This window comes from Lissotriton vulgaris, chromosome 1_1 (assembly GCF_964263255.1).
Source record: "Lissotriton vulgaris chromosome 1_1, aLisVul1.2, whole genome shotgun sequence".
Lineage (NCBI taxonomy): Eukaryota > Metazoa > Chordata > Amphibia > Caudata > Salamandridae > Lissotriton > Lissotriton vulgaris.
The window spans coordinates 737,363,608-737,388,846 of NC_141685.1; the positions used below are offsets into that span (position 1 = coordinate 737,363,608).

Below are 25,239 nucleotides of genomic sequence, written 5' to 3' on the forward strand. Positions count from 1 at the left end.
TGCCTTGGATCTTCACCCATGTGTGCGTCTGCTATTAATAAGATTCTCCGATTCCTGTTTGGAATTACCCTATCCCCCACTCCAGGGATTCGAGCAAAAGGAACAGAGTTTGCATCAATTACGTATGTATAATTGAGTGGATAGTTCACAGATAATGCTGCACAGTTGCCTTTTGAAGACGTTTTTACTGCCAGCATGGTTTCCCCATCTATGTATTTTTCTGAACGCTTTTTTGTGGCTACGGATGCCGGTTTAGTTGCTTCCGCTGTGGCTGAATTAGCCAATGAATTCCCTGCAACGTGAGCGCCAGCACGTTGATGGCTCAGAGTGTGCATCACGTGAGTCTTTTGTAGTTCTTTCTGTAAAAGAACTACTTGTTTCCAAAGCATTTTATGCTTGATTGTGGCACCTGTGTCGTCTTTGTAATCATTTTGAACCCAGCTCTGCAAATCATTATTGTAAGAATTGACGCAAAAATGCGAATCGCACACGATTAGTGTCGGGAATTCACGTTCGGTATTTTCAAGCGCCATCTTTAAAGATCTGATTTCAGCTCGCTGAGCCGAACATTTTCGCAGTGATTCAGTTTTTGTTATTTTCGGTCTGAATTTACCGCAGAGCCAGCGACCTTTAACAATCGCGCAGGCTGCATCGTAGGATTTATCATCTACATTGTAATGCTGTACAAATCTATCTGTATAGATTATACAGAGTACTGTTCAAGGGGCAGAATCTCGATTGGCAGAGGATATTCTTTTTCATATTTTAAATCATTCAGTTTTTTCATGTTCGGGACAAAATAGTATTTCACGTCTTCTGCTGCAAGAGAATTTTCCCACTGTATCCATTTCGGATCTAGTGCCACTGTTTTTAGATTTACTGGGCTGAATAGTGCCTCGAAGCCTGATTCTGCTGTGAAAACAGTTATTCTTTTGCCTTTCGCTAGGGCTCGTTCTCTCGTTATAGCAGTTTGAATTGCCTTTACAGTATTTTCTGTGAGACTGAATGTTTTTTGTGCTTGTGTGTACAAATGTGATTTGTAAGCTCTTGGTACCGTTTCTCTCTCATTAGAGGTCAGGTACGTGAATCCGTGTCTTCCTGGGATGATCCGGATTACAAGGTTGCGTGTATTGTCACGTGTTTCTAATTTTGTTTTAGCTAACATGTCTGTTTGCAGTGATCTCAAAATTTCTGTGTGTTTTTGAGTCCAGTTGAGTGGTTTAAAATCAGGTTTTATTAATTCATAGAGAGGTTTAATCCTCTCTGCATAGTTTAGAATGTAAGCTCTTCCGAAATTCAGGAAGCCTAGAATCGATTGTAAATTCTTCAGCGTTTTTGGTGCTTGGAGTACAGCGCACTTCTCTAAGAAGTTGTCCGCTAGGCATTTTCCTTCACTTGATAACTCGTATCCTAAAAATAAGACTGTTAGATGGGCAATTCTTGATTTTTTAAAGTTGAATTTGTAACCCTCTGCTGCGAACCATAGTATTATGGTGTTCACTCTTTTCAAGTGAGTATCCAAGTCGTCGTCTGTGAGATAGATGTCATCGACATAAGATAATGCCTCATCATCATACATTTGTAGTAACTCTGTTACTCTGGCTGAGAATAGTCCTGGGCTGTTCTTGAATCCCTGTGGGAGCCTACAGAAATTTTTCTGTGACCCCATTATTGAGAAAGCGGTCAAGTACCTGCTTTCTGGTGCAATATTTTGACAAAAGAACCCATTAGATATGTCTAATGTTGTTTTGTATTGTTTGCAAACTATGTTATTCATTAGTGCAGCACTATGCGAATTTTGTACTGCAAATGTTTTGCAACATGAGTTAAGGTGTCTGTAGTCCAAGACTAGACGATACGAATCGTCCGGTTTGGAGACAGGAAACAAAGGATTGTTCATTTGAGAGGTGCATGTTTCAATTACCCCTTGGTATTCAAGTTGATCTAAAATCTCCCTGACCTGTTTTTTAGCTTCTTGCTTAATTGGGTACTGCCTTTGTGCAGTTGGTTGACATTTTAACTGGATTTTGTGAGGAGGAGAGTCCTCATCCCATCCTACATGATTTTTATATAATGCTGGTGCCTCACAATATTTTGGAACACTGTATCCTTCAACGTTGACTAAATCAGAAACTCTACATAGGAATCTTTTCCTACTAAGTTCCGGTGGATTTTAACCTTTCACCCACTCCAGACGTCTATTGGAGTATTTACGGGAGAAAGGATCTGTGTGAAAAAGCACAACTGAGTTACTCTAACGTCTTGCGTTAGTTTTATCGCCTTACCAAGCATTGGGCGCCATGTAGTGTAGTTCCTATTTTCCCTATAGGCTCTGCACATTGGAATAACATAAACAGCAGTGTAGACGTAGGACTGCGGTCTTCTAGGTCTCTACTGACTATGTTAGACTTAATTTAGGTTTGCGCCAGCTAGCTCAGAGGTCACTGGAAACTTTCTTGACTGAATAGGAAGTGATCAGCTTCCCTGGCTCAGACAAGAAGGGATTCAGCTTCCGACAACCGCATAAACATGACAACTTTGCTCCTCAGAATAAGAGTCAATCTCTAGAGTCGTGTGAAACAATAGACAGCTATTTCACTCAGTCAGTTGTGCAGATTTACTTTCACCAGGGTGCAGAGAATGGAGAGACGGGCGTTTTCAATAAAAGATATTATTTATTGAGCAGTCTTCCTTCTCATGCAAGAGAAATGAATTGCCACAATTGCAAGACTTGTTATTATAAAAAGTGCGTACAGTAAAAGGAGTATTACGAAATAATACTGTAAAAGCATTGATATGGTTTCTTAGCCATAAGATGGTTAAAATGAATAAAATATATACATTCATATATACATTGGCTAACGACCTCAACTGGTGCTTCTAACCACGCCTACCCCGGTGTACCTGACCTAAGCCTAATACATGGGAGGGAGTAAGTAAGTAGCAGTTTAAGTTAAGTTGGTTTTGCCAAGAGTTTGATTCAAGAATTCTCTCTAAGGGTTTAGTCAGCACCGTACCTCTGGAATAGAATGTAGGAGGTCTGGTATCTCCTACTTAGGACCCGATATCCCAGTCACCCGCAAGGGTAGGCTGGAAATGCCGGAGCTGGATTTTCTCGACAGGAGAAAAGACAGCATCTTTCTCAGCGCGTCAAGGAGGAGGGGCAGCGTCCGTGGGCTTCTCGCATCTGCTGGGCTCTCTGCAAGGGAACAGCTGTTCTGCTCCAGTATTCACCACCACCGCGTGTTTGCTTAAGGCAACGTTGGTATATTTATACCTGAAAGGTGCCGAGTTTGACGTTCGTTTTTGGACATAAGACGTCAATAAAGATGTCACTAAGAACTGGTCGTTCTTACAGTGCTCGCAGGAGTTCTATTACTAATCAAAACAAAGCAAGCGGGGCTTTCCCAGGTTGCTGGGGGTTTGGTATGTCGAAAGAACTCGGTGTGCTATCTAGGAATCTAAGGAAGTGGCTTCTGCTGTGTCATGGACTGCAGAGGCGAGTTACTGAAATATGGCTCTGATTATTATGCCATTATAGGGATATGTATTGATTATAGCTGTATAGGGGCATGAGGTCACAATATTGATCGGGGTCCTAGATAAAACACATCACTAGGGGGTCGGCGTCAAGAGGCACGACGGCAAAGACCATACCGCGAGGGGACATATCAACTTCGAGAGTGTCGTCGAGGTCTCATTATTCGACGTCGATGAGATCGACGCCAGCAAGACGTCATGGAAGGTCGACGTCGAGGTCCCCCCATCACCGCCGACAGGCGACGTCAAGGTCCCCACATCGCCGTAGGAGATCGACGTTGAGACCAACGTCAATGATAAGACGGCGTTCCCACAGCAGATCGCTGCAGAAGGTGACGCAGACCTCATCGACGTCGAGGCGTTCGGCGGCGAAGGAAAAAATTGCAGAGGCCGGGCTCGGACTACTCTCTGACATACTCACCATCTAGAACCTCTCCTGATAGAAGTGCTCCTGCAAAGTCTACCAAGTTTCCCCCCCCCACTCCCCCCAGAAGACTAAGGTCGCCTTCCGCACGCCGATCACGGTCAAGGGGTCGTCATAGCTCGCACCATGAACGTCCACACAAGATGAGACGCAGAAGATCATCCACCTGGTCTTCTTCCACAAGGTCCTCTGTTCTGGACTATTCACCCATCCTTTCATCGACTCCACCATCAATTACATCGCAACTTTCTCTGACATACTGGGTAGAGGAGCAAAGAAGCTGAATATCACCTTGCATACTCCTGTGATCCCCACGTCAATTTTTTTTAGACCCTGCACCGTTGTACAGCCCCAAGACTACTGCTGCCTCTGGAGCCAGGTTTTATAGAACCAGCTATGGCCACGTTCCTCGCCCCTGCCACAGTGGGGTTAGTTCCGTCGATCACTAAGAAGAACAAGGCTTCAACCGAAGATCTCTTGTTTCTTAGGTCTGATCCCCCAGCGGACTCCGTCATTGTGGCTGCTGCCATAAAAGCACACTCTGCATCTTCGTCAGCTTCAGTTCCTCCAGAAAAGGACAGTAAGCAAATTGACTCTAATGGCAGGAAAATGTGCAATATTTCTGCATCTATAAAGATTGCAAGTGCCTCAGCCCTTCTCGGGCGGTATGACAGATCTCTTTGGGACTCCCTGGCAAGGTTCACCGACAAACTCCCCAAAGAAGATCGGCAGGACTTCCACGAGATCCTCGAGGAGGATGGTCTAGTAGCCAACCATGTCATCAGCGCGGCAGCGGACACCTCCGATCTCGCCGCGCATGGTTACTCACATGACATCTGTTTGCGGCGCTCAGTGTGGCTGCGCCTCACAGGTCTTATTTTATTTATTTGTTTTATTTATTTTAAAGGTTTTATATAGCACTGGCTAGACCCGTAGGTATCAGAGCGCTTTACATGAGCATCAGATCATAGTTACAGGTTACATCGTTACAAAGATGACACAGTTATTAGAGCATGGCAACATAGTTACTTGTAAGGTCGAGATAAAGCAATAAGCGCAAATACGTAAGGGGAAAAGCAGGCAAGGGGAAAGATTCAGGGGAGGGGGTAGGAGCTGGGGAAGTAGACAGGTAATGAAGGCGGGAAAGAGAAGGGGAGGGTGAAGGACACAGCATGGAACGAGGAGGGGAAGGGCGACGGGGACAGAAACCGGTAGACAAGTCAAAGCAACGTCCAAAGTCCAGTAAACTGTGATCCCAGGGAAGTGGTATCACTTCTCTATCTCTTTTGCGGGAGGCTCCCTTTACGCAGTGGACTCTCTCAGAGGGGTCTCTGAGACTCCAAGCCCTACATACTGGATCCTTCCCCAAAATGGGGAGAGGGAGTCCTTTGGCAAGGGGTGCCATACCATACCTCAGCTGTGAGTGGCTCCCTTGGCGCTGTGGACTCTCTCAGGGGGTTTGCTGACACTCCAGAGTATAAATATTGGATCTTTCCCCAACAAGGAGAGAAGGAGTGCTTAGTCAAAAGGGCACAAAGGACATGGGACAGGCAGACTAGCAGTAGATAAAGAGAGAAAGAGTACTAAATGGGTAAATATTGAAATAATGAGTTATTGTATAGCGCTGGCTTGACCTGAAGGAAACAGAGCGCTTTACATGAGGAACAATAATGTTGCAATTTATATCAGTTAAAAGTTACATAAGTATCAAGAAAAGTATTTAAAGAACATAGGGGACAAGGTGAATGGCGCAAGGAAGGGTAAGGGGATAGGGCAAAGGGGTAGGAGGAAGATAGGACGTAGAGACAAGGGGAAAATCTGCCCAAGGTCCGGCTGGGTAGGTGATGGCGGGGGGGGGGGGGGTAAGGGGGGGGGGGGGTCAGTCCATAACCCATCTACTCTTTAGCCTTATGGTAGCTCCACCGGGTATCAGCCACATCGCTTGGTCTCTACAGTCTGGGGTAAGTTCCACAGGTTCCAAGTCCTGATGTGTAAGCAGGTTAGGTTCAAGGTCTGGTCAATGTCCAATTGTTGTCCCGGGGAAGTAAAACAACGTGGACGGGGACCACTATGGAAGCCATCTTGGGGTCAGGCAGGGGACTATACTGTACACTGATGGCCATCTGAGGGTCAGGCATCTGACAGTCAATATCCAGGACAGAGGCTGCCAGAAAATAACAAATCCAGCGTGCACACACAATCACACGCACAGACACATACAAATGTGAGCACACACCCTCATATGCGCACATACGCGCACACACAAGCACATATACAGAAACATCCAAAAACACAAGCACATATAAAATCCCATGCTCTAGTACAAAAACTCCAAAGTACATGCAGACGCTAACACCACCACATGCACAGACAAACATAAGCACACACAAATGCGCTCACACTCTTATACGCACAGACACACAAGCACACATACAGAAACTACCAAAAACACAAGCACACATACAATCACATGCTCCAGAACAAAAATACTCAGACCTACACACAGGTACATGCACATACACATACCATCACTCGCACAGACATGCACAAGCACACATAAATGTGCGCACACACTCTCATTCGCGAACAGAGGGCGCACACAAGAACGCATACAGAAACATCTACACGCACACAAACCAAAGATGGTCGGACAGAGAACATTATTAGTGAAAATTAGTTGGTGAATAGAAACAACTGAGATGACAGACAGCCAGGCAATATCCACAGTAACCGCAGTATCAGCAGACAAATAGATGCCCAGGTATGGCAGGCCAGACAGTTTCAGCAGTATCAGGCAGGCAGGCTGGAAGTATCAGCAGTATCAGCAGTATCAGCAATATCAGTATCAACAATACCAGGCAGACAGGCAGGGAGTCTCAGTAGCGTCAGCAATATCAGTATCAGCAATACCAGGCAGCATCAGAAGTATCAGCAGTATCAACAGTAATAGCAGTGTGTGGTGAGTGAAGGTATTGGCAGGCTTTATCAGGTGGGTACTAGAAGGTATTGGCAGTCACTTAAGAGGGACGCACAGAAGAAGATCCTTAATCTTCCTTTTAATGGTTCCTCCTTATTCGGGTCTCATGCCGATGAGGAGATGACTAAGCTGAAGACCAAGCTGGATACGGTCAAAGCAGTTGGGCTGGAAAAACGGAAGGAGTTTCACAAACGCTTTCATCAGAACATCCCTTCCAACAGAGGGTTCAAACCCCTCTATGGTCCTCCCAGAACCAGCAGAGGTCCCAATTCCAGCAGAAGCGCCCTAGCAGAGAAAGGGAGAACAACAAGCAACAGCAGTCCTCCTCCAAGCAGCCTCCCAAACAGTGAGGCATTGCTTCCTCCACACCCGTTTGACACTCCGGTAGGAGGGAGTATCGTTTTTCACCTGGAAGAGTGGGAAACCATAACAAGAGACAGATGGATGCTGAATATTGTGCAGCATGGTTACTTGCTGAGGTTCAAGTCTCCCCTCCGCAAGTTCCCCCACAATTGAAGTGCCTTCCTCAACAACACAATCTTCTGTTACAAAAAGAAGTGGCTACCCTCCTCTCCAAGAAGGCCATAGAGGAGGTCCCACCTCACCAGCAAAACCAGGGGTATACTCGGTACTTCCTGGTCCAAAAACGAGGAGTAGTCAAAGAGTACAGACCTATCCTCCACCTGCGCCTGCTGAACAGGTTTATAAGGAAAGAGAAATTTTGAATGCTAGCCCTGCACCAGATATTCACACATTTACATCGACCTGTAGGACACCTACTTTCATATTCCTGTTTCGGTGAAACATCGCAAATTCCTCAGATTCCAGGTATCTCGCCAGCAGTACCAGTACTGAGTACTTCCGTTCGGGCTCAAATCCGCCCCCGGACATTCTCCAAGTGCATGGCGGTGGTGGCTGCCTTCCTCCGCAGGCGGAAGATCTTTATCTATCCCTACCTAGACGACTGGTTCCTAAAAAGTTCCACACCTGCACTACTCCATCTCTCGTACTGTCTCAATCTGCTGCACTCCCTGGGGTTGCAAGTCAACTACATGAAGTCAGTCCTCAACCCCACCCAACAGACACAATATCTGGGCGCTTCTCTGGACTCCGCAAGGGCAAGCACGCAGAGGTTGTCATCAATGCTGATCAAGTGCCACATATATATATATATCTATATATCTATATCTATATATATATATATATATATATATATATATATATATCTATATATCTATATCGCTCCGGAATCCCGCACTTGGGCAGGGATTATTCATAGATTATATCTTTGATGAGTATACCCCTGGATGAGAACTAGGATTACAGGTAAGTAACTAATCCTTTCAGGACCCTTCCCAAAGACACAAATTGGATCAAGGGAGGTTGGAGAGGCACCCTACCCGTGGATATCCAAGGAACCAGGATACCTGCACCAGGGAGCACATGTGCACAGGTGAGAAGTGGTGTCGGAACTGCCCGTAGGAACCAAAGAAAGATCCGCGGCCACAGCAACTCATGAACCAGGACGGTGGAACCCAAACGTGGACTCTGGACGAGAAATACCTGGAAGCATGGTCCAAACCACCCAGAGGTGACCAGGAGGAGCAGGTGCACAATGCCATGCTTTGTCAGAGGTACTTGCCTAAGCACAATGGTCTTGATTAAGAAGCAGTGGAGCCCAGGCGACCATTCAGGAGCCGCCCATGAGCTGTCCCTCGAAGGGTGAAGAGTGCAGGAAGGTCAGTGGACGGCAGGACTACCAACAAGCCTTGGCAACCGCAACAGTTGGGGAGCAGAAAAGATGCTTGAATGAAGTCCAGCTAGGTCTGTGGGACTAACCCCCGGCACAGGTACATCAAAAACGACCCTCAGCACGCAGACGAGCTAGAAGGAATCATTGAAGCCCCAGCTGGCAGCAGGCACAGAGTCGCTGGGAAGCCTCAGGAGCCCACGAAAGATGGAGGCCCACGATGCATAGGATGCAGGCAGGCAGGTACAAGTGAAGTAATGTGGCTCACTGGTTAGAGGCGGCAGACCCGAGAGCAGAGGACGGCCCGGGACCAGGGTTCGATTCCCGGCGCGGCAGGTTTCTGGACCAGGGTCAGCGGACTCGATAATTCTCTCGCCTCGGTGCCCACTCTGATCAGCGATCACACTCGGCAACTCTGGGCATTAGCTTGCCTCATCTTCACTAACGGCCCCACCAGACCGCCGGGGATGCCTGGTCTCACCCTGGAGATACCCATTAAGGGACCATCTCTCAGGGAAGCCAGGAAGGGTTTCGCAGCGGTCGAAGCGCCTTGGGACCCTACGGGTAAGTAGTGCGCTATATAAATGCCAATACATTTACATTTACATCGTTCTTGCAATTGGGCAATGCTGGAGGCTATGGCTATTTAGAGTTTGAAGAGCTTTGGTGAAGAGAACCAACAAACTTTGGTGACAGCAGACAGATGCGGTGCACAGGGAGGCACTTCAAGTCGGCTGGAGAGGGATTATAGTCTGCCAAGATGCAGGGAGGCCTGGTCAGGACTCTGGAGATCCAACAAACCACCACCTGTGTTGCAGAGCCAGATGTCCGTGAGACAACAGGATCAGCAAACCAGTCGACATCGACGTGCCTGTTGATGCAGGAAGTGACTCCTTCACTCCAAGGGATATTCCTTCTTTCTTGGATGCATGCAGAGTCCATGCTGACTTGGAGGATGCATGGCCACAGAGTTTGCAAAAGTTTGAAGAGCATGGAGACAAAGTTGCAGCAGGAGTCTTCCCGCCAAAAGCAGTCTTATTTTTAGTCCTGGCTCGAACAAGCAGCAGAGTTCCAGTGTCCACCAGCAAAAGAGTCTTTAGATGATCTTAGGAAGACAGTCTGTCTGTCCTTGAAGATGTTGTCCGGATGAATCGAAGGACCCACCCTCTGCGGAGCCCTTAAGTAACCCTAAAAAGGGGAAGGACCTCTTCTTTGGTGACCCACCTGTCTGGGGGGTGGTGTCAGGGACGCTACACAGCAGGCCCAACCAGTCAGAGGCACGCAGGGACCAAGATTTAACATGGCAGAATCAAGCGGCCACCTGGAGGAGCTCTGGGCACCTCCCTAGGGAGGATCTGGGCAGGTGGGTGGACACTCCCCTGTCCTTTGTGTAGTTTTGCGCCAGAGCGAGATTTACCAGTGTCCACTACATACCTTAAAATGGCTGTTCCACACTTACAAAGCCCAAGGAATAGAGACCAGGGTTTGTAGGGTACCTCTGCTCATGCAGGGGTGCCCACACACTTAGAACCACCACCCTGCCCTTGAACTGAAGGGACTACCTTAGGGGTGACTTATAGGTTAGAAGTGCAGTGACTGGGATATAAGGAAATTGTTATATCTAAAGTGAAAGGTGCATGCATCATTTGATGCAGACTGCGAAAGCAGCTCTGAAGACCCAGTTTGCATGGAATTCCATTGGTGGCACAATACGTGCTGCAGCTCAGGGGACCCCTGGTGTACCAATGCCTGAGTATTCTTGGACCATATGCTTGGGAATTACAGAGGTACCCCAGTATGCCAATTGTGTGGTGTACAAAGTGCTTACCATGAAATTTAGAGGAGAGAGCAATGCCACTGGGGTCCTGGTTAGCAGGATCACAGTGACCTACCTACAGTCAAAACACACTGATACTAGGCAAAAAGTGGGGGTATCTATGCCAGAAACATCCTACTTTCCTACAATATTTACTAATTAACTAAGCAACTCTTATGTCGCATAGACCCAACTCTTTGTAGTTTACTCTTACGTCGATCTATCAGGAAATTCAGCTGCTACCGATTGTAGGAGGCTGGCTCCGTATATAATGTCCACCAATCGTGAGGCACTGTGCACTGAGTCCAGGCAACCCTTAGTGGTAGTGTTTTGGTCCCTGAAAACCCAAACTCTCAAGGGGTCTCTGTGTAGAGCAGCTACGGCTTATTCAGGAGAGGTGTAAAGCAAGTGCATTCACCACTATAGTCGGTCGGAGTGGAGCGAAACCCTAATATCTGATTGCCATACCCTCTTCTTATTTCCCCCATACTTGGTTTGGCTCGGAATGGCCTTTTGTATTCTCTTCTGTGTGGACTGTTATCGGGCTGAGCCAGTTGGCTTCTTCTTTTTCTTGCCCCTTCGTGTACTGTCAGTGTGGTGTCCTGCCCAAGCAGGTATTTTCTTTCTGCATTTTACGCTGTCGATGACAGGTTGTTGTCCCTGGTTTTTCTCTGGACTGCGTCTTACTTTCTGACCCAGTTAGTGTCTACGCCAGTGGCTGCACAGTCATCCTAGCTTTTTACCCCGGTTCTGATTGGGGTGTTTTCATAGTATTGTGCAGATGCATTGTTGCCTTGTTCCCTGTCCGACAGGGTACTTAGTCAGTATGCCTTACAGAAATTCCTCAATATGTTTGACGCCGTCTTACCCCCTTAAAGGGGACTCCACTTGCCGGGCCTGGTACACTTATGCAAGTCAGCAGATGGTGTACTGGGGTTGTTCTGCCCCCACCCATTTAATAAGTGTTTTCCACTCTGGCCAGGTTTTTTCCCTTCCACTCTGTTTGTGCCCTTATTTCCTAGTGGATGCATGGGAAGAGGTATGGTCCTTGACTTACGGTTCTTTGTCCGGGTCTGCCCTGAGTGGTGTTCCTTCTATCTCTCTAGGCGTTTGCGCTTCTTGTGCACTTTTACGCTCTTAGGTTCCTTGTGGCCATCCCTTGTCCGTATCTTGGCATGAGTGGCCAACTCGGCCACCCTACCTCTTATATGCCTCTGCATGGCCTGTTTTTTGTCTGCTTCTGCCTTGCGTGATGCTGCCGTTGCTTTCACTTTTTTGATTAGAGCTGTTTTCATGACACTTCCGTTGGACATCGACCACGTCGCCATGGAGTCGCTCGACGCCCTATACGGATGTGCAGAGGTACTGCTGTAGAAAAATTTCCAGTTCCAGTCTGGCTCCTGGGGAATCTGTGGCTAGATCTAGTTTCTACCAGATAAGGCACTACCAAATGTAAGTAACTGAATCTGTTGGCATATGTAGGCTCTGCAGTTAGACCTGACGTTCCAGTAGGTGCAGCATCAGGGGAGCCTCCCTGATATGTTCCAGATCTTAGAGGGAACTCCAAAAGACCTACAGTGGTGGCTTACGAATTGCGTTTGTGTTATCAGCAGACCCCTCTCCCTTCCCCAACCATATCTGACAGTAGTGACAGATGCATCACTCCCAGGATGGGGCAGCCATCTGGGAGAGGTGGAGATTAGAGGACTCTGTTTCCTGTTGAAGCTCCCAGCGATCCAATTGGCATTAAAAGCTTTTTTACTCTCCATCAAGGTAAGGCTAGTGCAAGTGCTCATGTACAGCACCAGTGCCATGTGGTACTGCAGCAAACAGGGCGGGGTGGGGTCGTGGACCCTTTGTCTAGAAGCCCTGCGTCTCTGTACATGGCTGGGGCAGAAGGGCATATCCTTGGTGGTTCAACACCTGGTGGTTTCTATGATCTCCAGGATGGACAAACTCAACCAAAGGTTTCATAGTGAATCATGAATAGCAGTGATGCAAGGTCTCTTTCAGCAGTGAGGAGAACCTTGGTTATATCTGTTCGCTGCCGAGAATAGGCAATGTCAGCAGTTCTGTGCGCTAGAATTTCCAAGGTGGCTCTAGATTTGAGATGCTTTTCATCTCAAGTGGAGCTCAGGCCTCCTATACGCCTTCCCACCCATTCCACTCCTGCCCAGCGTTATCCAGAAGATCAAGAGCAACCCTGCCCAAGTCATCCTTGTGGCCCCTGACTAGGCACAGATAATTTGGTATCCTGAGCTGTTGGACATGGCCAACAATCCTCCAATCAGGCTGCCTCTTCGAGAGACGATCTTCTGTTGCAGCAGCAGGGAAGGGTATTCCACCCGAACCTGTCAAATCTTCGCCTTCTTGCATGAGCGGCGACAGTTGACAATGTTCGACATTTCTCCCAAAGTCTGTCACCTTATCTTGGCAGCCAGGCATCCTTCCAACAAGATGGTATATGCCTGCCATTTGGGGAAAATGTGTGGCCTGGTGTAGAGAAAGAAACATCAATCCCTTTTCTGCCCCTCTTTCTCAGGCACTCTCAAAGGCTATTTTTCTGCTAGCTCAGCTTTTCTGCGGTTGCCTGTCCCACCAACCCTCTTCATATTCCCCATCGTAAATAGGTTTCTGAAAGGTTTACATTTGTTTCCACCTTTTCCCTTTATTATTCCCCAGTGCGACCTCAATCTCGTCCTCATTTTCCTCATGTGTTCTCCCTTTAAGCTCATGCACGATTGATTGTCCACTCAGGCTCCTTATCATCAAGACAGCCCTTCTCTTGGCTATAACATCCGCCCGGTGGGTCAGTGAGCTTCAAGTCTGGCCATCTAAGCCTCCTTATCTGAGCATCTACCCAGACAAGCTGGCGCTTTGTACGAAAGCTTCCTTTCTCCTAAAAGTGGTCACTCTTTCACGTAGGCAAATCCATCACTCTGCTTACTTTTTACGCTCCGCCTCATCCCTCAAAGGAAGAGGAGTGCCTTCACCTTCTGGATCCAAAAAGAGCATTATCGCTCTTGACTGTACAAGAGAGTTCCTCGTGGATGACCAACTCTTGGTGGGGTATGTCGGAGCGAAGATAGTGTGGGCCTTACAGAAGAGAACCATCTCACAATAGATCGTGCTCCGTATCAAATTCTGCTACACATTGGCTAAGAAGCAACCCCTTGAGGGTTTGCGTGCTGATTCCATCAGAGCCAAACCTATTACCACTGCGTTAGCATGCGGATTTCTGGTCCTGGACATCCGCCAGGCAGCAATGTGGGCTTCCTTCCACACATTCACCAAACACTACTGCCCAAACTGTGTGGTCTTTAAAGATGGGCATTTTCCCCATTCGGTCCTGAAGGACTTCCTTGTGTGAAATTAGTCCGCATCACACCTCGGGGGAGGTATTGCTTATGTATCGATTATAAGGTAAGGTATCTGCAGCTAGAAATCTCTATTGGATGAACAAGTTACCTGCCTTCACTAACGCCTTATCCGGTAGAGACTCTATCTAGTCACACATTCCTTACCGACCCACCCATCCACCCTCCTCTGCAAACGGATTTCTAGGGGCAGGGCTTTACCCTTTCAAAGCCCTAGTTTTCCCCAACAGGGGTCATTGTACTTCGTGGCTCCATGATTCTGGCGTGGAAAGTCACAAAAAGAAACTGACGTCAGAACGCTGAGATGGTGCCTTTATAGGCACCACACACATCAGTTCTAGCGCTGACAGCACCATACTGAGCTGAACGGCGCCGCCAACTGGCGCGCAGGGGTGCTTCTAAGAAAGATTTCCGGATCCAGTTTAATGCCTGGGGATAATTCTAAGATAAGGAATCTACAGCTAGATGGAGTGTCTAATAGAAAAGTCGTTATCTAAGGTAAGTAACTTGTTCAGTTCAGTTATAATGTCTAAAAATGTAAGGGGTAACTTGGTTCAGCAAAGCTACATTGCTTTCCCACCAAATATATAGGGATATTTACAGTTTAATCTTGTACAAAGACCGTGTGACAAAAAGATATGGGCATTATGGTATGCAGACAATGCTAGTGTACATATATGGACATATTTATTCTTTATATGAGGAGCGAGATCTGGAGCACTTTGTATGTACAATTGTTGCCATAGTACATATTCATCAAAACTGGACTTTTACAAGTGTTTGTGAGTATCAGTATTCTTTTGGATGACCTCTGTTTCTGGACAAGCTATTAAATAAAAAAAATTTAGAGCAACGTTATTATGGTAATGGTTATGGAGTCACAAACAGCTATGGTTGTTAACTTATTTATTTATAGTTTTCAAATAGAGCTAGCTAAACCTGAAGGTATCATAGTGCTTTACATATAATGCAAGATCATATGATTGAAGTACATATATATATATATATATATATATATATATATATATATATATATATATATATATATATATATATATATATATATATATACACAGACTAAGAAAATGGTTATACAGTCAAGGTAGTTACAGTATGCCAACATTAGAATAGCATAAATTAAAGGGGTGAATGACATCTGAAACAATCAATCGACCAACGCAACTGGTCTACTGGTCTAGTTAGATAGGATGTGAGCTTTGGGAACGTAGCTCAGTTTAGGGGCATGTTAAAGAATTTGTTGAGCAGTGGGTATTTAAGTTCCCGTTTGAAACTGGAAATTGAGGGGTTGCAGCAGAGATCTCTACTTTTAAATGGTTGGTATCTAAATAGTTGGGATTAGGAGTATGAAGGGCTTTGTTACCTTAAACATGACCTTTTGCTTAGTAGTGTTCTCAATTTAATCTCTTCCCATACTTTGCAGTCTCCTCTTAAAAGTCGCAGCAGCAGTGCCAGCCTCAAGGTTGTTTCAAGCAGAGAAAGTAACAAGGGGCAGCTTGGAACCCGAACACAGCAATTGTCTCACAGCTGGTCTGAGGATTCTTTATCCATGACGCCGTCAGGTTAGTACTCTCCCTCTTCCATTATATACTGTTCTTCTCTGCTCCGTCATATACTGTCCCCCCAGTTTGTCATTGTTAGCATTATGTCCAAGTCACTGTATAAACAGTAATTTTGAATATTCCTTATGTTAGTCAGTTTTAACCATAACCCATTATCACATAAAGTACAGTGGGAGTCCAGCCTGAATATCTTACCACAGCTGCTCCATAAAGTCTGTGTCTTTTATGTAAAATGTACTAACTTCACCCTTACCCTCACTGTATTGTCGCTTTAATGCTACATGCTCCAGAGCTTCTTTTCAGTGGATTGCCTTTGAGGTTTGTACATTGCTATAGAATTGGCACTCTTATATAACACCATGTGGTATGGCCATTTGATCAGCAAACATTTTGTTCCACGCCAACTGGATTTTATGTTGCTAGTGCTCCTCAACATAAAGCCCTTTTCTTCTAATACAATCTCTTTTTTGACACTCCAGAGACCACTTCTGATCAGAGTGACATTGAGAGTCGGATCCGGGCCCTGAAAGATGAGCTGAGGAAGCGTAAATCTGTTGTGGACCAGCTTAGAAAAGAACAGAAAAAACGTCAGAAGGAGAGACTTAAAGCCCAAGAAGCCAGCCTCATTAAACAGTTGGAGGTGAGACAATAGGGTGTGTGTGGAGAAGCATCCTAAAAAGGTGCAGGGGGTTTCAGGCCAGCCTGTTTTTAAACAGTTAGAGATGAGAGGAAACATGGGACTCTGAGGAAGTTACTCTGTTAAAGGGCATGTTTTGAAATCTCTAAAGCGGACAGTTAAGGTCCATAACTACCTCATAGAGTCTCTAATCCAACAGTTGAATAACTCTTTTGAAATGCCACTAACACATCGATGTTATTGATTTGTGTCTCCTTTCCTAACACCGTCTTAATTGTGTGGTCTTGGCTGGTAAGCGAATAGCAGTAGTAGAGTGTGGTGCGAAGTTGCGGTAAAGACGGGTACTAAACTCTGCATAATAGTCATGCCAGTACATGTCCCTTTTGCGCTATGTACAGACCTGCAGCTGTCTTTTGATAATGCGTCATGAACATGATATTGACTTGATTCTTAACATTTTCGGGGGAGCCACACCATATTCTTGCCCCAGAATGGACAGAACAGTTCTGGTTTGATCTGAAAAGCATGTTTTGACATGGTCCAGCATTAAGCAACCTCATAGTATCTCTGAACAGCTTTAGAAATCACAGTTTAATGGCATTGTAAAACATGAATGTCCAACCAAAAGATATTGGGATACCAATCTAGGCCAAGCTTAGACTTCTCATAAGATATGTTCATAAAAAAAGACTAGCTGGTAAAAGGCAACAATCGTAGGTCTAGAAACCCAGATTTTGTGGATTAATTACCAACTATTTAAATAAGTTGCATTTAGATACATTACATGTACTTTTATGTAGGGTGATATCCTTAAAATCTGTTTAATTTCAAGCCCTCCTTGGCTGTCTGTGGACTCCCCCTATATTAGATAGTATTTTTATTGACAAGAGTAATCTACATCTGTCGACATTATGCTTTGGAGCCTCGCGTCTGAGAAATTGTCCATCTTTGTAGCAGACTAGTCTGAAAGTGTGCTAAAGCTTGTCATCATTGATTAGCCAGATACAGAATAGGTAGAGAGCCCACAGTATTATTAACCCCTAAATTATGACATGTCATTGTGTTGATCAGGTGAAGATTATATTGGAAATGTTTCATTACTGATCAGTCGGGAAACATGTATTTATTGCCTTGATGCTAACCAGTGATGAATGGGGCCTCTGTTGATTTCTCTTGGAAACATGATCGGTATTTATGGTATTATGTATTACTACAATTGATGAAAGTTTATCCAAAAGGTAATGAATTTTATATCTTCCGTTAAGACATATGATGAGTTCATCAAGAGGACTGAAGCAGAGCTGAGCCAAGACCTGGAGGCTATCCCTTCAGCAAAGCCTCAGATAAAAACACCTTCTTCTACGACAGAGAAACCCAAGCTCAAAGCTCCTCCACTACACAGGTACTTTTTGCTTTAACTCTCTCCAACGCAGCCTTTACACAAGGGGCTATTTGGACCATATGATTTTCTGTGTCAACCTTGATTTCATGGTATTTCCCCATAGCTTCCAGAGGCAACTTCATTCCAGCATTTTTGCCTTCCTGAGTCTCCAAACTGAAAGCATATTCAAGTGCAAAGCACTCTACATTCTCAACGATTGCCATGTTCCGGTCCTAACTCCTATGTATATAAGCATCGACCAAACATTTATAGTTTGCACTTGGAATTATAAAAATGCTAGATATGACTAGGGTGTGGCCAAGAAAGTGCTTGGGCAGCACAAGGGCTCTGGTAGTCCCATACCCTGATGAACTTCTGAGGTGGTTGTGGGGACCCTAAAAAGTGCCTCTCCGGAAATTTAGACAGCCAGTGGCCTGATATATGAAGAGTAAGTACTTGGGGAAGCTGCTGCTGCCCCAACTGTGGTGTGCATTTAACTGAAATGCGACGCCACTCAGGCGTGGCAGGTGGTTGGTACCTGGAGGAACAGCTGAACATAGCATGGCACAAGAGATATGTTACAGAGTAGCCCCGGCTCAAAGTAAACTTCATAAGAGGCCTGGAGTCTGATGAGAGCAGTAGGTCTGTTGCTTTCCTGAGGTCTCAGTAAACAACCAATAGGTACTGGAGAGGACTAAGGAAGAGGCAACATCTTGCAGTGGGAGCAGATTGCAAAGGTGATCCCTAGAGAGAGTGAAGGACTTGAAAAGGGAGGGCCTGTCACCACCTGCTCTTAAGGGATAGGAAAGCAGAGGTAGATGTGAGCCACAAGCAGCTGCCTCCTATGAGATGGGTGATTATTGACCACTATATTAGGAGAAGCGAGTACTGCTGCAAATAATAGATTAAAACACAAACACCTTGTAGCTGAACATAAAATTTAATACTATACAGGAAACAGTGAAGTTGATCAAGCAAAGAGACCTGATTAGAGGGAACAGCAAAGGACACACAAACATCAATATAATGCAGGCAGAGGTAAGTGATGCAAGGAGGAAAGCCATAATTCCTTTAGTCAACCAGAGACTCATTGAAAGTAGGCCCTCTTTTTCATCTTTCAGCACTACAGACATGATGCAGAGTTGTGTTTGAAGCCGAAGCTCTATTAACTGATGTTGTGGGTGTCAGTCACTGACATCTGTTTGTGAGACATGCAGTGCCACCTGTTGATGTGCAAGGGATTTGCTATGAAAGTTTCCAGATCCAGTCTGGCACCTGGGGAAATTCACAAGGTGAGGAATCTGTGGTTAGATAGAGTTTCTGCTTGAAAAGGCATCACCAAAGGTAAGTAACTTGTTCTTGCGTGAATGGAAACCTTGAAGGATCGTCTCATTCATGCAGTGAGAAAGAATGGTAACATACTTCTTTAGGGCAGTCCCATAAAGTTGTTTCCATACACGTCTTGCACTGTACAGAAGTGGAGATGGGACACTAAACCCAATTAGGAGGGACTTTGTGCAGGGTGGGGCCCAGGCACTGGATTAGTTTTGTCCATGCTGGCAGTGGTGACTAACATTAAATGCTACTAATCTTGGGAACTTAAGGATGCAAAATAACTGTTGTCTTCTGTACAAAAGGGTGCAACCACTAGCACTCCTATCTGCCCAAGCTACTTTTCATATTCACAAGACCTCCTTGTGGATTCTGATACTCAGCCACCCAATCCTCTCCATATTGGCGACAGAGAACAAGAAGGGCCATAAGATATGCGATGTATAACTGTTTGATATTCTATTAGCAAATTTCGGTAAAAGAGTCATTTTGAGTACTTTACAGCTTTTCGGGACCAGGCTGTTCTCCTTAAATCCTGTAGCCTCCCTATCTGACGCTACTGGCGGGGAACTGTCTCCTCTCTGAACTTCACGCTTTTCTGACTGATAGCCCTCACCCTTCTTGGTTATACTGCCTCTTCACCCTCTTTTCTCCCCACTGCTGGTAGTGAGAACTATCTCCTCTCTGACTCTTTGCCCCCCCTTCTTGGTTAGGCTGTCTATTTTTCCCTGCCACCCCATCTCCTCCCTCCCACCCAAGGTTCCCTGAACAACAACATCTTTTCTGCTTCATGTTGATCTCGAGGTTGAGTGGTGCCTTCCTCTAACCAATCTTGCCTTCTCAATATCTCGCAACCTCCCACATTTCTTATAGGGAACTTAGGCGTGCATGTTGGATTTGGTACATTTTTCAACTACACCTAGACCAGCAATGTCATGCAACACCATCTAACTTTAGTGGCTTCTTTTTTCGCACCATGTGCCTGCCAGATTGCCTTAGCAAGCGGGGTGATCATCAGTGCTCTTTATAGAAATGCAGCTTCTGGCAGTTTTTGGTCTGCCATCCGTTGGCTAACTTTTATAATTGTGCTACTGATTAATAAAAATCTCAATCGGGTATGCCCACTCCTCCTTAAGACATCAGGAGCATCAGTTGCTCCAGTGAAACCATCCTCCTTCCCTTGCCCATCATGTTAGTTAATAGGAAATTATTTTCCTTAATGATCTTTGGGGGTGGAGTCTCAGGGATATTAGCAAAATAATACAATAGCCTTTGCAGCATCATCAATTCCGATTTGCAACAGGTATTTACAGCATTTGTGTTGCTTGTTTGTCATGTTTTGTTCTTGCCTAACCAATTGTAAAGCGCTCTGATACCCTACTATGGTCAAGTCTGCGCTATATAACATTTTATAAATAAATCATTTTGGTTAGTGTTGCACAGTCAGTTACTGATATTGGTAATTGGGACTAGAAAGTAGTGCAACTAATGGTCACTCATAGTTACTATCCAGGACATATTTTAAGGTTCTATGTATTGTGGCACCTAAATGATTAAAATGTCTTGAACCTAGCTGATACCTCCTTCTTCCTCTGGTGACTTTTCTTTTCGTTGGGACCACCTGTCGAAATCGACGGGATTTGCATCTATTCATACATTATCCCAGACCTTGTTGAAACTTATAAGCAATTGGAGGGTTTTTTTGTAACACATTTTTTTAGATACATCACAGGCATCAACATAAACTGTGTAATTCACCATTTTATATACAAGTTTACCATTGAAATCCCCCTTCACCCCTCCCATCCCCAAGCGATCACAATACACGTAGACTATTGAGCAACAATGACCCTGGTTCTCATCCTCCTACAGCATATGGCGTCTACCTGTCCCCAAATGACTTAACTTCATCAATGGAGAGAAGGGTCTAGACTCTTGCCATGCCAGGAGGATTCATCTGTATCTGAAAGAAACACGTTAGTGTTAGATTCCTTACCTTAGAATATCCCCAGGCGTCAGTCTGGATCCGGAAACTTTTGCGTAGCAGTACCCCTGCGCGTCGGTAGGCGTCGTCTGCAGGCGTCCCCTGCGGCTCCGCGTCCGTCGTCGGCGTCGTGCGCCGTGATGACGTCGCTGGAGTATATAGACGCCGCCTCCGCGCGCTGACGTCAGTTCTTCTTTTTTCCGCGCCAGTGGACGCAGATCTGAAGAGCAGTACTCCGGTCTTTGACCAAGTTTTTCGATTGTCTTTTTTTCACTATTGTGCCTGATAGGATGCCAGGATTTAAGAATTGCGATGGCTGTGAGCGCACGATGTCGGTCACAGACCATCACCGTCTCTGCCTCCGGTGTCTGGGCCCCGACCACGACGTGGACTCCTGCGTCGACTGCCGGGCCCTTACCAACAAGGCTAGGCGGGAGCGGTCCCGCAAGCTACTGGAGCTCCGGGTGTCGGCCCCACGTCGGGACCGGGAGCGGTCCCGGTCCGGCCGGAGGTCGAGAGAGCGTTCGAGGGAGCGGTCGCGGAGCCGCGCCGGGCGCTCCGGAAGTCGACACCACTCGTCATCCTCGTCAGGTAAGAAGCACAAGAAGTCGGGGCGTCGTCATCGTACCCCCGACTCCCCCCGACGCTCGCGCGATGCGGCCGGGGGCTCGGGTGACCCCAACCCCGCGGCTCCGCGAGAGTCGCCGGCGCGGCCTGCCTCATACCCTCCGGTCCCTGGGCATGGTGCGACGCCTGAGGAGATCGAGGCGTTCCTCATGGCCATGAGGGCGCTCGCTTCTCCGACGGGGCCTACGGCGCCTTCGGGCCCAGTGCTACCGTCTGGGGGCCCTGGCGGTGCGGGTGTCCCTGCCTCGGCGCCGTCGGGTGCTCCGGCCCCGGCGCCGCCGACGGCTCCGACCCCGGCGCCGCAGGGGCCTTCGGGATCGGCGCCGGCGCCGGCTGGTCTTCCGGCCTCCCCGGCGCCGTTGCCATCGGGGTTACCCCCGACGCCGCCCCCGCGCGGCGCCGGTTCTCCGCTGCCGGTTCCGGCCGGCGGTGGGGTTCCGACGCCGGCTCCGGGCGGCGCCGTCCCCTTACCTTCTCAGACGCCGGACGCGGCGCCGGACGGGCGTCGCTCGACGCCGGTCCCGGCGCCGATGGGGCCCATGAACCCCGAGGAGCCGGTCTTCATCATTGACTCCGAATACGGAGAGGATGAGGAGTACGGTGAAGGTTGGGAGGGGTCCGAGGACCCTCTGGCTCGCGAGTGCCAGTATGACCCGGACTGGACAGGTGACTTGGGGGATGCCAGTGGTTTGGACGACTCCCCTAACCCTGGTCTGATCTCTCCTCCTTCCGTGGCATCGGTGGAGGGAGCTGCCTATTCTGTGGTGCTGATGAGGGCTGCCAAGGCCTTAAACCTTGAGCTCCCCGTCGCGGCCGTGAGGCCTAACATCCTCACCGAGGTCTTCAAACCGCAGTCATGCCCACTGGAGCCTCTGCTGCCGTTTAATGAAGCCTTGTCTGACGTTCTGTTGGGCACGTGGTCCAGGCCCGCTTCAGGTGCGCCTGTTGATCGGAACGTGGCCAGGCGCCACCGTCCTTGTCCGGACGACCCCAAGTACCTGTCTACCCACCCCACTCCTGAGAGTCTGGTGATCCAGGCCTCGACCTCCCAGTCCGCATTCCCGTCGGCCCCGCCCGACCGGGAATCCAAGAGGTATGACCAGTTTGGCAAAAAGGTCTTCTCGTCCATTAGTTTGGGCCTGCGGTCTTGCAACACCGCCTGCCTCTTGGGCCGCTACACCCACTCTGTGTGGGATACGGTCGCGGAGCTGCTGCCAGAATGCCCCATGGAGGTGCGGGCAAAGCTCGGTCAGGCTGTGGCTGAGGGCCGAGATGCAGCGAAATATTCAATTCGGTGTGGTCTTGATACGACCGACTCGCTGGGCAGAGCTATGTCTACGACGGTGGCGATTCGTCGTCACGCCTGGCTGAGATCCGCCAATTTTTCGGCTGATGTCCAGAATACCCTGATGGACATGCCGTTTGATGGCTGTCACCTGTTCGGTGACAAAGCGGACCACGCGCTGGAACGCTTCAAGGACTCCAGGGTCACGGCCAAGTCCTTGGGTCTCTCGACCCAGCGTCAGCAACCGGGTTCGTTTCGTCCCTTTCGTGGCCAAGGAAGTGGCGCCCCCACACGTGCTGCCAGCCACGCGCCGCAACAATCCTTCCAACGCGGTGGCGGCCGTGGAAACCGCCGTGGTGGCGGTCGGGGACAACGGCGGGGTCAGACCACACCTTCCCCCGCAGCATCTACCCCAAAATCCTCCTAGTCCGTGCTTTCGGCCCCATGTGACGCCAGTGGGTGGCAGGGTTCGCCATCACCACGCTCACTGGCGCACGATCACTTCGGACAGGTGGGTGCTGCAAATTGTCCGAAGGGGCTACTCCCTCCCCTTCGAGACCTCTCCTCCAGCCATGCCACCGCAGAACCACCGTGTGTCGGGGGACCACTTGACACTTCTGCAGGAGGAAGTTACGGCCCTCTTGGCCAAGGGGGCCATCGAGCGCGTTCCTGGGCCAGAAGTAGGGCGTGGTTGTTATTCCCACTACTTTCTGGTGCCCAAGAAGGACAAGGGGGGGCCTACGTCCTATCTTGGATCTAAGGAACGTCAACGGCTTCCTCCGGAAGGAGAAGTTCAAGATGTTGACGTTAGCTCAGGTCTTGGCTGCTCTAGACCCGCAAGACTGGATGGTAGCGTTGGACTTGCAGGACGCCTATTTTCACATCCCCGTCCTGCCGGCCCACCGGCGTTACCTGCGGTTCACGGTAGGCCAGGAGCACTTTCAGTTTATCGTGCTCCCCTTCGGCCTTACCAGCGCCCCACGGGTGTTCACAAAGGTGATGGCGGTGGTCGCAGCCCATCTGCGCAGGTTAGGGGTTTCAGTCTTCCCCTACCTAGACGACTGGTTGTTGAAGGCGGGCTCGCCCCAGACAGTCGTCCACCACCTTCAGATGACGGCAGACCTCTTGCACGACCTGGTGTTCTCCATCAACGTGCCGAAATCACCTGTGTCCCTCTCAAAAGCTCCTTTTCATCGGAGCGGTTCTGGACTCGGCGCAGTTTCGGGTTTATCCTCCGGAACAGCGGGTTCGGGATATTCAGGCTTTGATTCCCATCTTTCAGCCGCTATCCCGAGTCTCGGTCAGGTTGACGCTGCGGCTGCTGGGACTGATGGCTTCCTGCATCCTTCTGGTGCATCACGCCAGGTGGCGGATGCGGGCTCTGCAGTGGGACCTGAAGTTTCAGTGGGCCCAGCATCAGGGCAACTTGTCCGACCACGTCTTGATCTCGGAGGGCACTGCGAGACAACTGCAGTGGTGGCTTACGGACCGCGATTGGGTCAGGGGCAAGTCCCTCTCCCTTCCCCAACCGGAGCACGTTGTCGTGACGGACGCGTCCCTCCAGGGCTGGGGTGGCCACTTGGGAGAGGCAGAGATCAGAGGCATCTGGTCTCCGGCGGAGTCCCGGCTCCATATCAATCTGTTGGAGCTGCGGGCGATTCGTCTGGCACTGAAGGCATTCCTCCCCTTTGTCAACGGGAGTGTAGTGCAGGTGTTCACCGACAACACCACCGCCATGTGGTACTGCAACAAACAGGGCGGAGTGGGGTCGTGGACCCTTTGCCAGGAGGCTCTGCGCCTCTGGCAATGGCTGGAACGTCAGGGCGTGACTCTGACGGTTCAACACCTGGCAGGTTCTCTGAACGCCAGGGCGGACGAACTCAGCCGTCGGTGCTCGATGGATCACGAATGGCGTCTGAACTCGGACGTGGCGCAAGGCATCTTTCTGCAATGGGGAGAGCCTTGGTTAGATCTATTCGCCACAGAAGAGAACGCGCAATGTCATCAGTTCTGCGCGTTGGAGTTTCCAAGACGGCACTCGCACGGCGACGCCTTTCGGCGCGAGTGGAGTTGCGGTCTGTTATACGCCTTTCCGCCTATACCACTTCTGCCCAGAGTGCTGAAGAAGATCAGGCGCGACCGGGCCCAAGTTATCCTTGTGGCTCCGGACTGGGCTCGAAGGTACTGGTATCCCGAGCTACTCAGCATGTCAGTCGGTCCCCCGATCCGCCTGCCCCTTCAGGAGGACCTTCTGTCGCAGCAGCAGGGGACGGTCCTCCACCCGAACCTGTCCAGTCTCCACCTCCATGCTTGGAGATTGAGCGGCGGCAGTTGAGGCCATTTGACTTGCCTCCTGAAGTCTGTGATGTAATTCTGGCAGCCAGGCGTCCCTCCACAAAGTCGGTATACGCCTGTCGGTGGAACAGATTTGTGGCATGGTGCACAGCAAAGGCTGTGGACCCTCTTTCTGCCCCTCTTTCGGAGGTTCTTCTGTTTCTTCTTTCTCTTGCCCAGCAGGGCTCTGCTCTG

At 48.5% G+C, this 25,239-nt stretch overlaps 1 protein-coding gene across 2 annotated transcripts in view; it reads left to right on the plus strand.

The window, feature by feature from the left end:
* CEP350 (centrosomal protein 350) overlaps positions 1–25,239 on the plus strand; it is a 1,459,870-nt gene that overhangs the window by 1,253,237 nt on the left and 181,394 nt on the right. For both annotated transcript variants that reach the window (XM_086955422.1, XM_086955428.1), the window contains 3 exons: positions 15,326–15,464; positions 15,944–16,104; positions 17,367–17,503. In XM_086955422.1, the coding sequence (XP_086811548.1) occupies positions 15,326–15,464; positions 15,944–16,104; positions 17,367–17,503 (437 nt within the window). The remainder of the gene's footprint in view (positions 1–15,325; positions 15,465–15,943; positions 16,105–17,366; positions 17,504–25,239) is intronic.